Source organism: Exophiala viscosa (assembly GCF_022695815.1).
Source record: "Exophiala viscosa unplaced genomic scaffold EDD37scaffold_1, whole genome shotgun sequence".
NCBI lineage: Eukaryota > Fungi > Ascomycota > Eurotiomycetes > Chaetothyriales > Herpotrichiellaceae > Exophiala > Exophiala viscosa.
Window position 1 is genome coordinate 1,724,952 of NW_026944353.1, and position 16,261 is coordinate 1,741,212.

Sequence of the window (16,261 nt, forward strand, 5' to 3'; positions counted from 1 at the left end):
TGGCCATTGATGCTTTGCCAGTGTCGCGTGTCGAATGGCTGCGCTCACCCGGCACAATGGGAGTTCAAAGTCCTGTATGGGCCATTGTCAAGGTCGATGAGGGGATTAAGTCGCAGCAGCGTTTAAGTTGATACCTTGAAGGCGATTGGGGCTTGGCGCTTGTTTACGTTTCCAGGTTGAGAACGATCCATCTTCAAGTCGCGATCAACCACAATTGTCGAAACACCGATACATGGAAACACGATCGTTTCAATAGCTTCAGCAACACAATGGCAGCAACAGACTATGCCACTACGCTGGCGACTCTCCGCGCACAGCAGTCGGCGCAATCGCTCTCCATCCTCGCCTTAGCAGAACCCATAACCGCGTCGCAAACACTACCACCTCAACTGCGAAATACACAACCTCGGCCTGCAGATATCTCCTCGAACAATGCGTCGGACTTCGAGTCCTCCCTACTCACGCCTGCTTCTCTGACTGTCGACCTAGCCCACTACAAGGATCTCTTCTCCAAACTCCGCTTCAGCTACCTTGAGCAGGTGACGAAGGAGAAATACCTACGGAGTATAGTAGGCGACCCGCCACTGGTCGTCAGTCACGATGACAACCTCGCTCTCGAACAGAAGCTCGCCGTGATGAAGATCGATTTGAAGGCCAAGAAGACCGAAGTCGACGCGCTTGTGGTGGAGATACAAGAGCAGGCGCGTGTCCTGGCCGCCAGATACGATGCAGTCAATGATGGCATGCAAGTTCTTGAGACTGTACCTACGGAACTTGAACGGTTACAGGGAGAGATCGAGGCCCTGAAGGCCGAAATCATGGAGAAAACAGGAACTGAGGAAGGTCACACCTCAAATGATCCGCGGATGAATATGAGCCTGGAAGCGACAGAGATGGCGCTAGCTGAACAACAGGCTGCCACGGCTGAGATTGATGCGCAGATCGAGGCACTCCAGAGGCAAATGCCAGGGAAGGTGAGGGAGGTTGAGAAGGTGGATCGCGAACTAGCCGACCTAGAGAGGAGGAGGAACGAGAGCACCAGATTGGCGATGGACGGCAGGAGGAGAAGAGAGATGGGTGGAAGGGATGAAATCGAGGAGCTGGGGAGATGGTATAGGTCCTCGGAGGCTGTGTTGAGAGGCTTGTTGGGTGTGGAAGGCTGATCTGAGATGTGATGAGAGGACAGCGACCTCACGACTTTTACGACCTTTCACGAAACTTGGTAGCGCGGTTCGCTGTAGAATAGCATAAAACTGGTCTCGAGAGAACAATGTACGAGTATGTTTGCATGAGCAGCGGACGAAGCTAGTGACAGGATAACATGGTGATGACTTAAGGTAGAATCTGGATTGTCTACCAGATCAACAGACTCAACGATGCTTGAGGATCTGCTGAGTTTGCTGAGGACAGGTGCTTCGATTTTCACTTTCTTTCCTGGGTATCTGGCCGAAGCCGTCACGACCCCACCACGACAGTGTTCCGTGGTCGCAAATTTGCAGTAACCAGTCGACACCCTTTCTTCCCATGGAACCATGTCACCGGAAATAGTTTCTCATAGTGCTCGTAACATCTACTCCTCTTCTTCGCCTTCCTCCTCACCGCCCTCCTCCTTGGACTCAGCAGCCTTGGCCTTCTTCCTTCGTACACGACCAGGACGGCCACCACCAAAGGGACTCGTCAGGGCGAAGTCGATGTGCTTCTGGCTGTCCAATCGGACGATGAAGCTGGGGACGTTGACAATCTGCTTTCCGACGCGGATGTGTCGCTGCTTGATCAAGACACGGGCGTGGTGAATGGACTTGGCGAGACCGAGCTTGTAGACGCAAGTCTGGAGACGGCGCTCCAAGAAATCTTCGACGTTCAAAGCCAACACGTAATCGAGTTTCATGCGGGACTCATCGAGCACACCGACACGCACAAGACGGCGAATCAAGGCATTGCCTTCGAAGAGACGCTTGGGGTCCTTCTCGTCGAGGGTAAGAAGCTGACTGTAACAAAATGTCAGCTATTGTTCACACTCTTTCTTCTGCCTCTGCAGCATTCCGGGGACCAATCCATACCGAGCAGCACGTCGAATCTTGGACAGAGTGAGCTGGACACGCCAGACCTCACGCTTGTTTCGCAGACCGTATTCGCCGACAATCTTCAATTCCGAATCTCTGTATAGCGCAACATCGTTAGGATAAGGGATATCTCAGACGTGAAGCACAGACAAGCTGATGCTCAGTGGCCAGGAGATACGTACAGACGAGCCGATTCGAATGCTATATCAAGACATTAGTTTTTGTCCTCAAGGATCGTCCCAATTCTGTGCTAGAACTTACGTCGACGAGGGACCTTGTAGGTCTTGGAGTATGATCGTGGCGCCATGATTGCGATGGGAAGTCTGCGCAATCAAAACTCACGATTGAGATAATTGTTGTCGTTGATGAATCTGCAAAAAGGGTTGCAGCGCAGTTGGTAGTTCGTGCGAAAGACAAGAAGCCGGCGAAAAACCTGCCAAGACCGCACAACAGTTGAACGAATTTTTGAAGTTAGGCCAATCATAACCGATCTTATCTTGGCAAGTCGAATTCGACTGCGCCTGCCAAAGTCCAGCGCACTACAATCGCAACCCTCATACACAAATCCATCTACATCCAACTTCAAGGCCGACAAAGCACTCCTCGCCGTCAAGATGGGTCACGCAGCAGGTCTCCGTGCTGGTACGCGTTATGCGTTCAGCCGTAACTTCCGCCAGAAGGTAAATCGCACTCCCACAAACTCCGAACGAGAAAAAGACGACGATGATGATGAGAAGGATGAAAGGGAGAAGTGAAGGCATTGAAACATAGGCTGACGAGTTGAAAAACAGGGTATGATCAACCTGGGCACATACATGAGAAACTACCGAGTTGGAGACATTGTCGACATCAAAGCCAACGGTGCCGTGCAAAAGGGTATGCCATACAAAGTGTACCACGGCAAGACTGGTGTCATCTACAACGTGACCAGATCCGCTGTCGGCGTCATCATCTACAAGAAGGTCGGCAACCGATACATGGAGAAGCGAGTGAACGTCCGTGTCGAGCACATCTCCAAATCCCGATCAAGAGAAGAGTGTAAGTCTATGACAAGCAGTTGTGCGCTACCCGTCCTAACATCCCTCATAGTCTTGAACAGAGTCAAGTCGAACGCCTCGCGACGACGGGAAGCCAAGGAGAAGGGCGAGTCTGTCCAGCTGAAGCGTCTGCCTGTTGGTCCCCGGGATAAGCGCGTTGTCGAACTCACCGACATCGAAAGCCTGGCTCCTCAACCATACGACACACACATCTAGAGTGGTTTTTTTCTCGTGCGTGGAGAAAGGAAAGCAGTATTGTTTATGGGTGGTTTCCCAGGGCGTGCATATCTGGAAGGAATGATGATGCAAGAGAGAGGGTCAAATGCTGCCAATTGTGATAATACAATCCTGGCGCGAAATGCTGCGATGATCAAGGCGCAAGAAAAGGTCGAGGCGCGGCGAAGGGGCGATCCATTCTACAGGGTCGTGCTGCTGCTCGTCGGCCTTTGCAATTGTCTACGCAGTCCAAGTGCGGAAGCCGGGTCGCCGGGTTTCCACTGGTCTAAATGGCTACGATCAATGAAGAAAGACTTTCTGAACCAGCCGTTGTCCAACACCATTCTGTTTCTTCTCTCAGCTATCATATGCTGCATGCTAATAGTACAAGCCGTTCGCGAAGCGCTTTTGCCGTGATGCCCAGTCGTCGTCATTGCCCGGCTTCGCTTCCAATGCATACCCTGAGTTGTCAAGGCTCAGTAAGCCCTTTTGTGACACTTGTTGTGCCAGCGCCAATGCTCATGCTCATGCCCGTGACCTATACCTCGTTGCGCTTGAACTGCATCAAGCACCATCATGCCAAGGTATCATCTTTCCTGTTACGCCGCGCTATGCATTCAGGAGCCCTTGAACCGTTTGCTCCGTTTCATGCTGCTCATAAAGCCTTCCAATGCAATGAGTGGTCGTTGCCGATCTGCTCTTCGTAGCCTCATTCGTCTCATGAGTTCTTCTGTGTCATCGTTTTCGTGTTCATAAAGCCGTGCGATCGTCGTTCAAAGATGAATTCAGTAATTGAAATCATCCTCATCGTCGTCGTCAATAAGACCGCTTGCGGTCACCTCTTCCATAGACATCTTTGCTGGATCCATGAATACTTGCTGCTCAGTAGCATCGACCTTCGCTGTATTGGCGGAGTCCAGTCGCACACAACCCCGAGAAGGGTGCGACCCACTCGAAAGGTTGGACGATCTGGACACCGAAGACGAAGAGTGTAGAGACAAGGCTGAGCCGGGGTGGGCATCATCAGGGCTCGAGGGAGGATCCTCGATATTCGAAAAAACCGAGACCATTCCGGAAGAGACCACTGAACCACTTTCAGACGTTGAATGATTGTCTCGCCCTTTCGAGTTCAATGTCACAACTTTGAGTGGTGGAGGACCCATGGAGCGGTCCGAAGGTGCAGCTGCATGGTCTTGCGTGGTCTCTCCATTCTTTGTGATGAACGGCAACGGTGTTGGTGTTGTGGTTGCTGCTGCTGCGTCTTCCTGTGTCCCATCATGCTCGGTCTTGACAGCTGCCGTTTCCGGTACGTATGGATCAGGCAGATGTTCTCCCAGTCTAGTCCACTTGACAGTGCTCTCGACATTGTCAAGAACGTCCAAGACCGCCTTCAAGTGTTGTGTCTCTTTATTCGTGCTCGTGACATCAACCTGTAGAGACTCGCTCTGTTCAAGGACAGTGCTCCGGGCAATTTTGCCCAGCACATCTTGAAGAACCCATGGAAAACTGATGAACGGAACCTCAGGACCTTTCTGCTCAGACTCGCCGTTCTCTTCTTGGTTGCGATTGTTGACTTCTTCCTTGAAGTTGAGGAACTCTTGCTGGGTGAGAGAGTAGGCGGCCACGGCAAGAGGAACCAGTTTCTGGAAATCGGAACCTCCAGCTTCCTGGACAAAGGCCTCGTAGTATTGGTCCTTTAGCGTCTTGGAGTGCTGGCCAATCTCCTCATGGAACTTGAAATCTCTGGCGGCTTTGCTGTGGTGCATAACAAAAGTTGACCACACTTCGAACTCGTTAGCGATCTGATGCTGGGCCATGATTCTTCGCATACTCTCATCGTAACTTCTCTTTAGTTTCTTGACTTCTGCCAGGACTTCCTGAGGTGGTAGCTTGTGGCAAAGGATGCGCTGATCAAATATGCCTTCCCAGTTGGCCTCAAAATTGACCCTCTGGACTGCGTCGTAAAGCTTACCCAGAATTTTGTGAGATGTATATTCGCCTGATCTCTTCTTTTCCATGAAGTGTGGCCACTTGGTCCGCTCAAGTGCTCTGGGCATCTGTGCTGGCACTCCAGTTTTCGGGTAATCAACGGCCATGGAGTGCAGTCTGACCAGTTCCAGGCATTGTTCGCTTCGAATGCCTTCGTCCAGGTAATCGGCAGCCGCCAAGTGAGCGTGAGCGATCCTTCCAAGGTAGTCGTTCTGCATGTAGTCATAGAAGAAGTCGATAATATCGTTGGTGGATATCTTCTCCTTCGTGACAGGTCTTGGGGCCTCATAGTCGAATGCTTCCGCATTCCACTCTGGTGGTACCAAATCGGGATCCCAAATAACAACATAGTCATCGCCATCAAGATCCCCGCCAGAACACATGCTTGGCAAATCGCGATCGCCTGTGCCCGGCATAACCACAACATCAGTCAAGTGATGCAACTTGTCCACATTGATCGCCCTAACCACGCGAATATCACCTCTATGAAGAGATGGGTTGCGTGCAACGATGCAGACGCCTTCCACAATTCGTCGCTTCCCAGTATGCTGATCGGTATACTGCATGAAAATCTCGGGCAACAATGCTGTCTTGTCGTCCTTGTCCGTCTTCAACTTCTTCGCATCGTTGGTATGGCCACGAAGTGTCTTGGTCTCATCCACGACGCCCAAGACAAAAGCACCTTGTGCCACCGGGATCTTCGCCTTTTCTTTGAGGTATTTGAGCGTCCAGGCTCGGTACAGTCTCAGCAGCGAGGTAACGAAAGGATCATTGGTCTGGCGGAATCCGTCTTCGATCATGGTAGCAATGTTCAGTGTAATGAGATTGGGGTCCACATTGTCACGTAATGCGCGTAGAGCAGCTTGATCGTCCTCCAAAGCGAGGTCGAGCGCCTCAATGCAATCCTCTTGTTTGCGTAAGAAGACGTGGTCCTTCACACCGAGGTCGGAAAGCACCAAGATGAGCTGGCGGTTCAAAAATGGTTGCCAGAACTCGGAGACGCGAATGATTTCCAATTCATCAGAGTTGCTGTCGAACTTATATTGACTTGGTCGAATTTTGATGTCCACGCCATTGAGTGCAGGGTCGACGACCAGCACACCTTTGCAACCTCCGAGACGGAACTGGAATGCCGATGGCACAGGTCCCTTCAATTTGAGATAGGTGTGAACAAGCCGGGCGGTCAAGGACGAGATCTTGCCAACACCGTCGGTAAAGTTGTATTGTCCATTGATAATGTCCGGCATAGGATCTTTCTTCCAAGCACGTTTGCTGACCACTGAGACAGGTTTAGTCGTCGAGAAGCACTGACCCATTCGCGCAGCACGTTTTGCAACAACCTTCTCGCGATCAAAGACACCCATTTCCTCACGAATCGACTCAGGGGTGATATTGTTGACAGGTGCAAAGAAATAGGCTCCGTGTTCTCTCAGCTGAGAATTGCCCCAAGCAAGAAAATGATAGTGGCGCTCTCCCAGTACGATGCCATGTCTCATAGTTCGTCGTACTCTCTCAAATATCAACTTCATCCTGCCGTTGATTGCCGGATACAGGCGAGATCTTCCACGATAGGAGTCATCTTCGAACCTAACGCGGAGGAAGTGGTCTGTGTGGCGCTGATGAGTGCGAACGACGCGGTTGGTAACTTCGACAGAAGGTGTGTGGAATAGGATGCCTGTGGCCGTCACAGTGGCATGATAGATCTTGACACAATTGTCAGGGAGTGGGCCAGCCCGGACAGGCTTTGAGTACTTGAGATCCGTGAAGATGTCCATTGGGTCGTAGACACGTTGTTGGTACGAGTCAACGTGAATCAGCATCTGTTTCGCGCGGTGTGGTGCAAGGCTCAGTAGACGTTGGAGGAATGCCTCAGTCAGAGTGTACTCATTCAACCAGCCTTGCGAGATACAGACCTCAAGCTGATATCTCAACTCGAATGGAAGGTATACCTTCGTCAGCTGTTCGCTGAAAGACTGTGTCTCACCAGCGTCTAGCACCTTCCAAATCTTTGCTTCAGTGCCATACTGATTGGTGATGCGATATGCAGGGTTGAGCGTGACCGCAACATTGAAGTCCTCAAGCGCTTTGATGAATTGCCGCAGCAGTGAATGAGGTCCAGTAGTCACACTTGGTTTGACGGTGATCCGGAAAGTGGTCCATCGAGCAATGTCAATGTTGTTGTAGGCCTTCCGCACGGAGATTGGACTGTTGTCGACCAGCTCGAACTTCTCCTTGTCCTCAACAATGTCGGTCTGCCGGGTCCACGCATCATCCGCACTCCATTTGTGTGAATCTGGAGCATGACTCATGGCCATTGCATCCCTCAACTGCCTTGAGTACCAAGGAGGATTCTTGAGGTGAATGACCAGTGATACAGTGTTACCCTGTTGAACCTCGCACAAGGAGAATTGATCGTCGAGTGCTACGAAGAAGCGGTATGCACGTGTGGTGGATACACCCTTAGACTTCATGACGACAGGGTAGTGTACCTCAAGCTCCAGGCGTTTCAAATTCAGCATCAACTTAATGGAGCCTCCTTCGACGTCTCGCTTTGTGGCCTTGACGACCATGGATGTCGGACGCTCCAAATAGCCAAAGTCAATGCTGTCGGCAGGAAGGACCATGTCTGAAGGATATCGGATGGTGCGGCCGACAGGACTCTCGACAGATTGTGTCTGGGACTGGGCGCTTGAGTATAGAACCTTGACGAGGTGGTTTTGCTCTCCATGGGATCTCTTGATGACGAAGTCGATACCTCTTGCGTAGGCTGGATGCCATGGTGCACGGCGAGGTGGTGGCGGTCTACCATTGTTAGTGGTTTCTCCCAGGCATGTTGAGCAGTGTCTTACTTGAATGTGACCAGTGCTTTCCTGGCAAAAGCACCCTGGCGAGTCTCCTCGATTCGGATGTACTCAACGGACCCAAAGCGTTGCAGATTTTTGTGTATATCAAGTGTTGTAGTACCCTGCGGCAAGTTTGGTATCAGGGCCTTGACGGCCGGCCACTTTCTCCATTCCTCGTTGTTGTTGTCGCGTTGGACGCGATGTCGGGGGCTTGATCGGCTCGCCGCCGCCAATTGTGTATTCATTTTGTTTGGCCGATCTCAAACCCAGTGCTGCCTGCCATACCTTGAAGGGCAGTGCACCTCGAAGGCAGGTTAACGCAAGCTGAGGAAGATCTGAGAGGACGTTGAGATCGACGCGTAAAGAGGTTGAGAAAAGGAATGAAAATAGAATGGAGAAGCAAGAGGCTTGCACTCCACCACCCGTAAAGTGAACAAACAGCCTTTGAGCAAGGGAATACCCGTAGGCTAGCGTCTGGGCAGATCAAACTGTATGGGAGAAGCAGTAAGATGCTGTATGGTCAAGAAGATAGAAAGTAGTGAACTGATGGTTGTTAGGCAATGAGATGAGGTATGAAAGTGCGGTGTGAAAGGAAAGAGGTGCATATGTAGGATAGGAAAAAAGGATTGCTGATGTCTTTTTCACCCGTATGCAATTGCCCTACGAGACAAACCGTTTGCTGGATTGGCAGGAACTGAATTCAAACCAAGTCAGTGACACAAGCAATCACTCTTTTTGTCTTAGGTGGGTAGAATGCATGGTTTGATATATATTTTTACGGGCAGTGGTTGTTGTTGTGAATTACAGCATATCGCGATACAATAGAAACACAAACTCATATGGGTCCAACGTGAATGAAGCAAAGTGACAATTGCCCCCCAGACACTGCCGCTCTTAGTGCCAACTTGGCCGGCCCCGGCTACACGGTTATGGGCTTATTTGGGCCCAAGTCAGTGACGTGTATAAGTTAGTAACTTATCCTTATCCGGGCCCTTATCAGGAACGTAGGAATTGCCCCGCGTTTTAACAGCTTCAGGGTTCTTTATCAACCCGCGGAAATGACACGGATTGGAACAGTCATTCTACAAGCTACGAAAAGCATGTGGTGCACATTAGGTCAGGGACAGGGAGAGTGGGGTGAAGCTGTTAGATCGTCGTGGTTATAAATTCTCTTTCCCATCTTCATTGTGATATCTGTATATCATTGTCCTCCTACAAGCATCTTTAATTTCCAGGTCGCATCCGTGCGCATACGTCCGCCTTTGTTCATTGTCCGTGAAACCTCTACGTGAAGCGGACTGACTGTCGACCATCATCACCATCATGACTCGAACGCTCCGTCTTGGTGCCGTTCAAGCCGAGCCTGTTTGGCAAGATCTCGAGGCTGCTGTGGAGAAAACGATCTTGTTGATCAAGGAAGCAAGCGAAAAGGGTGTCCATGTCCTTGGTTTCCCAGAGGTCTGGATTACCGGATATCCATGGTACAGACTTCCACACCTTTTGACTGATATGGGACCATCGAACTAATGGAAGCATCTGTAACAGGGCCATATGGTCTCGGCCTGCTGTACACAACGCAATGTTTGCGGAAAAGTATATCGCGAACTCAATGGGGAGAGATTCTCCCGAAATGAAAAGAATCCAAACCGCCTGCAAAGAGGCCCAGATCTTCGTCATCCTCGGGTACAGTGAGAGAGAGGGACAGAGCATCTACATCACGCAGGTTCGTGGAAAGAAAGCCTGTAGAGCCACGACACCTTTCATACTGACCTCCTAACTTCAGTCTTTCATCTCCCCTGCCGGCGAGATTCTACACACCCGTCGAAAAATCAAGCCGACCCACGTCGAACGATCGCTTTGGGGTGACGGTCAAGGAGACTCACTTACCACCGTTGTTACGACACCATCCTCGCAGCTCCCACTAGACTCTCCACTCGAAAACATGAAAATCGGCGGCTTGAACTGCTGGGAAAATATCCAGCCCCTTCTGCGTTACTACTGCTACTCTCAGGGAGTGCAAGTCCACGTTGCTGGGTGGCCTCCGTTTCCGGCGCACCCAAGGGACTGCGAAATCCCAACTCCTTACCATAACACCGCCGAAGCCAATTATCGTATCTCTCAGAATGCGGCGATGGAAGGCCAGATGTTCGTCATCTGTACCACTCAAGTGCTCACCGAGAAGTACCACGAACTGCTCGGCCTCAAAGACCTAGGCTTGTTCCCCCGTACTGGAGGTGCTGGCGGCTTCGCTATGATCTTCGGGCCAGACGGTTCGGAATTGGTGGAGCCATTGCCACCGGGCGAGGAGGGCATTTTGGTGGCTGAGATTCCAGACTATGAACAGAAGATTCGTTTGGCCAAGCACATGTGCGACCCCGTAGGGCAGTACTCGCGCCCTGATATGTTGTCTTTGAGAGTCAATCCTGTCAAGGCTGAGTGCGTCACCTTTACCTCGCCAAGGGAGATGAAGGATGTAAAGGGGGTTATCTAAGCAAGGACGCGCCGAGACACACCTAGAGACCAAGATTACGAATGGCTGTTCCCCTGCTATTGTTTTTACTTTTCTCGATAGGAGCGGATGCCCAGACAACAAGATACTGAATTATATTGGTAAAGCCAACCGCCGCAGGTGACAGCAAACGAATTCTGAATGTCTGTAGTGCCGGTAGTCTAGGTGACAATTCTGTACATTTCTGTAGCACAATAATTCTGTGTTCTGTAGTGCGTGTAGCCTTCTGAGTATCATAAATTAAAGGCATAAATTTGTATACGAAGAACCCCTGATGCATATCGAGTAAGTGTATCTAACTCAACCCAATGAGGGCCCGAAAGTTAGACAGTGCCACCACTGATAGAACACGGTAGGCATCATGGACACAAGGCTGCATCACCCTGAATCCAAGTCGGGCTGGGTCGGCGTGAGCTCCGTGCAGACTTTCACTTTTGCTTGACCTGCCAAACCAGAGGGTTTATCTCCGGAAGCAAGTGGCCGAGAAGCATGCCTAAAATGTATGGTACTTGATGTCGATTTCGGTGGATTTACGCCCGAGATTTCGGTATGGTCCGCCCACTTTCCACCCCATTATACGCCTAGTGAACCCATGATGCCCATGGTGCTGAGGTGCCCTTGAAAGCCAACCCCCACGCGAACCGCATCGATGGCGTGCGTCAACAACGTTGTGCCGAAATCCGATCATGGTAATATTCGATTTTCGTCTAGCCTTTCCACATCTACTTTCTTGAATGCTTCAGCGGTAGTGAAGGTAAGTTGAGTCTGTCCCCGCGCATGCTGGAGGTCGCGCCGTGTTCAAGCGATCAGGATGTCAGGGAGGATGAAGTTGTGGTGGGAGTCCCTCAGGCCGGCGTCAAGGTCTCTGCATGCGCCGGGTGGACTTCAAAAATGTACCTCTCGACAAGGACCACTGGCACGTAGCAAAGCTACCTACTCAACTCGAGCAACAACAGCAGAAAAGCTTGCCCGCCCGAATTTACCTCTATGGACCACAAGCAGAGCGCTACTCCTAGCAGGTGCACTCGCGTCCATAGGCTATGCAGTCGGCGTCAACGACGCTGGAAACCATGCTCACGAACTGACCCCCCGTCCTCCAAAATACGCCTCGAAGAAAGACATGGACAAGGCGATCAGCGAACTGCGCAGCCTTCTCGGCGAAGACGCAGTCAGCACTGACGACGAGGACCTCCAAGCTCACGGCTATTCCGAATGGTCGTCCATCAACATCGACCAATTACCAGTGGCAGTGGCATACCCCAAGAACACCGAAGAAGTCTCACAGATCGCCAAAGTCGCCACGAAGTACAAGATCCCCATGGTTCCATTCTCCGGCGGCTCGTCGCTGGAAGCCAACTTCGCAGCGCCCTTCGGCGGTTTCAGCATAGACTTTGCCTTTATGGATCAGATCCTTGCAATCCATGCCGAGGACATGGATGTCGTAGTCCAGCCGTCGATGCAGTGGATGGAACTCAACGACAAGCTGAAACACACGGGCCTCTTCTTCCCCGTGGATCCAGGCCCGTCCGCAAAGATAGGAGGCATGATCGGGACATCTTGTAGCGGGACCAACGCTTTTCGCTACGGCACCATGAAAGACTGGGTCATTAATCTCACGGTCGTGCTGCCGGACGGTCGCATCATCAAAACGAGACGGAGGCCTCGAAAGACGTCAGCAGGCTATAACCTCACGGGTCTTTTTGTGGGCGCAGAAGGCACCCTGGGCATCGTGACCGAGGCGACGCTAAAGCTCGCTGTCATTCCTCAAGAGACGAAGGTGGCCGTTGCAACGTTCCCAACCATTCGTGATGCAGCTGCGGCAGCGATGCAAGTCATCCGGTCTGGTGTTCCCGTGGCAGCCATGGAGATCATGGACGACGTCCAAATGAGTGTGATCAACAAAGCCGGCGGCACAAACAGGACCTGGAAAGAAGTGCCCACGCTGTTTTTCAAGTTTGCAGGCACCACAGCCGGAGTGCAGGAGAACATCAAGACCACGACGCAGATAGCGAAACGAAATAATGGCGGCGACATCGTCTACGCAAAGACCGATCAAGAAGCTCACGATCTCTGGAAGGCCCGCAAAGACTCGTTGTGGAGCATGCTGTCGCTGCGTCGAGAGGGCGACGAAGTCTGGTCGACCGACGTTGGTGTTCCAATCTCGCGACTACCGGATATCGTCGACCTCTCTAAGAAGGAGCTTGACGACTTGGGCCTCTTTGCAAGCATCCTTGGACATATCGGGGACGGAAACTTCCATGCCTCGATATTGTATAACCGGAAAGATCCTGCCGAAAGAGAGCGGGTGGAGCACGTTGTCCACAACATGGTGGATCGCGCTTTGGAGATGGTAGGTCGTCGCTACTCCGATGCGAATAGTTTGTTCACGCTAATAGTGAATGATAGGAAGGTACATGCACGGGCGAGCATGGCATCGGCTTAGGTAAGAAGCAAAGCTTGATCGACGAGCTGGGCGTGGACACGATCAATGTTATGCAAACGTTGAAGAGAAGTCTCGATCCGCATTGGTTAATGAATCCCGGAAAGATCTTCGACGCTGTAAATGCGGAAAACACCAGGAACCAACATGAGTCAACAGCGGCCTCGACTCTGGAGCGCCCCAAAAACAAATGAATACCTTGTTTCAGCGGGAATGTCTCGAACTAAGATTTGCATTGATATACGCGACAAGGTCTGACACTTGTTACCAAAAAAGCCACTATACTGGGTATCCATCATGCTCATATCGTATTCGTCATCGATCCAAAGGAATGTCGTTACTTCGTCGCAGTGTCCGCCGTGTGTACCAACACGAAACATCCGTCTATTCGTAATATGTGCCCCAGAATCATGTGACAAACAACATTCTCTCAAGCTTCTTCGTCAAGGCAACACACGGTGTGTCCACCACCCTGAGGAAGACGTCTACAGCCCATATTACAGTGAAGACGACGAGGATTGAAGACTTCAAGAACTCAAATTCGAATTGGCGCATTATTTCTGGCGTTTCAACTTTAGGTGTTTTTGGAAGAATCTGTGATCACGAATTAGCGACATGAGGATCGATAGAGGTAGAATAGAGGGCTGTCGTTGACTCACCAAGTAGCCAAAGGTGTGAATAATTGGGCCATGCATGACATAGAGTGGAAAGCTGATCTTGCCAAGATATTGCAAGGGACTCCAGCACAACACGCGGCGTAAGAAATCTATGCGAGACAATGACCAGATGATGAGAATGGCGCCGATAGTCGGCCAGAAGCGATGCATCTCGGTGAAACCTGAAGGAATGAGTTTCGTGAGGGTGACATAACCTGGCGTTGCGTGTCCGGCGGCATCAGGATATGACAGCAGGAATAATGAGACAAGGAGTGTGCTGCAGTGAATGACATTGGCTGCCAAATTCCTCCGTCGAGGTGTTTTTGGAACAGTCGTGGTAGGAAGGTCAGCTGACGTTGAGGACCAGATAATGTCCAGCTCAGCAATGACTGCTCCAGCTAAGAAAGGACATAGATCCCATCTCCCCCACGAGACGCCCCAAATGATGAGCAGCGTGAATGTCGATATTCGCAACCTGGTTGACATCCTGGCGACCGCCATCTGCGTCAAGAAGAGAGCCATGCTGCATCGAAACTCCACAGGGATGGTCCAGAGGTGTCGATCCAGTTCGACTGATCCAGCGTACAACGACCAGTCGAAAACATTGACAAAGATCAACATCTGCTGCAACCAGTCGACGAACTGTAGCCAGAGATTTGGTTGTGTATAGCAGTGGTCCTCGGGCAGAACGCGCATGTTCTCTGCAAAGTCTTCCGTCATTTTGTATAGGTTGAGCTGGGCCAGGCATATCACAATGAAAGTGCTCGCAAAGCAGGGTAAGAAGAGTCTCATTCCACGGCGAAAGATTGAAGAGGTCATAGTCGTCATGAGCTTCTCGGAAAGTCCTGATCGCATCAGCTTGAGTGGTTTGTAGCTGAGTGCATAGCCACTGATGACGAAGAATATTTGGACCATCGGAGGGCCAGAGTAGAGCAAGCGGACTATCGGTAGGCGCAAAAACTCTCTGTTGGCTTGTTGGTCGCTATATCTTGAACTTGATTCCGGATTTGCGCCCCATGCGTAAGTGATATTGAAAGTTCCGTATAAGATGTGAGTGAGCATCACAACGAAAGCTGCCAATCCACGGCATGAATCCAGAAACGCCGTCGGTGGTAGGGGTTCAAATTTTTCCAAAGCATTGTGGCGATAAGGTTGAAGGAAGGTTGGAAGTAGAATGTACAAAGAATGTTTGAAGATTCTGCCGAGTTGGCGTAGAGGTAGACATGGCCGAGAGGTGACGACCTCATTCCGTGTGGCAACCGTGGACCAAGTAGCAAGTCCAGACGTTCTTTCCTGGTCGTCTAGAGGCCGCTTTTCATTAAGAAGACCGACATGGGAGTCGTCCGTGCTCGACCGAGAGGAACTGCTGTGGACGCTCATGGTTTCCTGGTGACAGCAGCGGACATCTCAGAGGAAATCGGTGGACTTTCGTAAACAGCAACAGAAAACAGGCAAAAGGAGTGAAAGGAAGTAACCAAAATTCATACACAGCAATCCTGCAAGGCTTGCGTCCCGAATTGGCGTCCACAAACGTAGAATGTTACCATAAGCGACCACGGCCAGGTCACTGGAGAAGATTTGATGGCAGTGTTTCTCCACCAATCCACTTGTGCATGGGTCAGACTGATCCTATCAGCATGTCCTGAGACAACAACGATCAGCCTACGAATAGGAACACAAATGCATGATGGCAAGTCCTGCGGGCTGTTGGAAAAGGCCGCTCCTTCCATCCAGACTTGTTGGCAGGTGAAGCCCGAGGCGCATGAAAAGAAAGAACGAGGCTTCATATCGGATGTGGAAAGGGGACTTTCTCCTGTAGAGCATCGGCAGTCACGATGTACTCGGCTGCAAATTAGACGATCATGGTTGTTACCATTGCAGCAAAGTGCGGTGGTCTTCCTGCCATGAATCGAAGCGAGTTTCGCCTTTGCCACTGTTGTCAAGTTATCAAGCGAAATTGGGATGTGTGATTCCGATGTGCTCGCTTATTGTCGATCTTGTTTCGGATTGCGAAATGTGATACGGAGTACTTGGCCTTGACGCGTCACGTACCAAAGGCAGGTTTATCGAGACGACACTCTCACGAATTTCAGTGTCAGACAGAATTAATTCTCGGCGTTCTTCTTGAGATTACTACAGGAGTGGTCGCCAGACGCCCGGGTCTTTCTACGAAGAATAATTGGCCTGACGCGAAGCTTCCCAGGTAAAAAGTGACGGAATTAATGTCACTTCAATGTACGAGTATAGGTCATAGTCTTTGAGCCGTTAGGGGTCTATATATAGATTTTGTATATGTTAGTTGTCGTAGAGACATAGCGCACGCAAATGTTCAAAAGCTCTTAAGAGCCACGCCATTGCCCGGCGAAGTCTTTCACTCCACTGCTTACTGTGAATGCTTACGCAACCACCAGACGACAGTACGTGAGTGCAAGGCAGGGCGCGTCGCAACACTATTCAACCAAAGAAAGACTCGAGGTTGCTATCGATCCCAACAGCAAGCTGAGGTCA

General features: G+C 50.9%; 8 protein-coding genes across 8 annotated transcripts; 5 read left to right on the forward strand and 3 right to left on the reverse strand.

The window, feature by feature from the left end:
- The first annotated feature begins 170 nt into the window (after positions 1–170).
- EDD37DRAFT_615844 (uncharacterized protein) lies at positions 171–1,273 on the forward strand. The gene has a single exon (XM_062815628.1). It carries the CDS (start codon positions 270–272, stop codon positions 1,161–1,163), a length of 894 nt encoding a protein of 297 aa, XP_062674904.1. The 5' UTR covers positions 171–269; the 3' UTR covers positions 1,164–1,273.
- On the reverse strand, positions 1,274–2,551 carry EDD37DRAFT_615845 (uncharacterized protein). Its single transcript, XM_062815629.1, has 4 exons — positions 2,325–2,551; positions 2,246–2,264; positions 2,061–2,159; positions 1,274–1,988 (listed from the first exon to the last, which is right to left on the reverse strand). Exons 1-4 carry the CDS (start codon positions 2,368–2,370, stop codon positions 1,571–1,573), a joined length of 582 nt encoding a protein of 193 aa, XP_062674905.1. The 5' UTR covers positions 2,371–2,551; the 3' UTR covers positions 1,274–1,570.
- Positions 2,552–2,567: 16 nt separating this feature from the next.
- Positions 2,568–3,461, forward strand: EDD37DRAFT_32857 (60S ribosomal protein L21-A). Its single transcript, XM_062811532.1, has 3 exons — positions 2,568–2,743; positions 2,855–3,101; positions 3,153–3,461. Exons 1-3 carry the CDS (start codon positions 2,678–2,680, stop codon positions 3,314–3,316), a joined length of 477 nt encoding a protein of 158 aa, XP_062674906.1. The 5' UTR covers positions 2,568–2,677; the 3' UTR covers positions 3,317–3,461.
- A 640-nt stretch (positions 3,462–4,101) lies between these two features.
- EDD37DRAFT_603928 (RNA-directed RNA polymerase) lies at positions 4,102–8,393 on the reverse strand (the record flags this gene model as incomplete). Its single annotated transcript, XM_062814696.1, has 2 exons — positions 4,102–8,107; positions 8,155–8,393. The coding sequence occupies 2 exons, from the start codon at positions 8,391–8,393 to the stop codon at positions 4,102–4,104; spliced, it is 4,245 nt and encodes a 1,414-aa protein (XP_062674907.1).
- An 820-nt stretch (positions 8,394–9,213) lies between these two features.
- On the forward strand, positions 9,214–10,847 carry EDD37DRAFT_661034 (putative nitrilase). Its single transcript, XM_062819127.1, has 3 exons — positions 9,214–9,629; positions 9,694–9,871; positions 9,932–10,847. The coding sequence occupies exons 1-3, from the start codon at positions 9,472–9,474 to the stop codon at positions 10,637–10,639; spliced, it is 1,044 nt and encodes a 347-aa protein (XP_062674908.1). The 5' UTR covers positions 9,214–9,471; the 3' UTR covers positions 10,640–10,847.
- Positions 10,848–11,301: 454 nt separating this feature from the next.
- EDD37DRAFT_572182 (D-lactate dehydrogenase) lies at positions 11,302–13,342 on the forward strand. Its single transcript, XM_062814356.1, has 2 exons — positions 11,302–13,007; positions 13,064–13,342. Exons 1-2 carry the CDS (start codon positions 11,469–11,471, stop codon positions 13,289–13,291), a joined length of 1,767 nt encoding a protein of 588 aa, XP_062674909.1. The 5' UTR covers positions 11,302–11,468; the 3' UTR covers positions 13,292–13,342.
- EDD37DRAFT_670847 (acyltransferase family-domain-containing protein) lies at positions 13,154–15,133 on the reverse strand (the record flags this gene model as incomplete). Its single annotated transcript, XM_062819380.1, has 2 exons — positions 13,154–13,691; positions 13,757–15,133. 2 exons carry the CDS (start codon positions 15,131–15,133, stop codon positions 13,506–13,508), a joined length of 1,563 nt encoding a protein of 520 aa, XP_062674910.1. The 3' UTR covers positions 13,154–13,505.
- A 101-nt stretch (positions 15,134–15,234) lies between these two features.
- EDD37DRAFT_32999 (uncharacterized protein) lies at positions 15,235–15,779 on the forward strand. Its single transcript, XM_062811552.1, has one exon. The coding sequence runs from the start codon at positions 15,335–15,337 to the stop codon at positions 15,659–15,661; it is 327 nt and encodes a 108-aa protein (XP_062674911.1). The 5' UTR covers positions 15,235–15,334; the 3' UTR covers positions 15,662–15,779.
- The last annotated feature ends 482 nt before the right edge of the window (positions 15,780–16,261 follow it).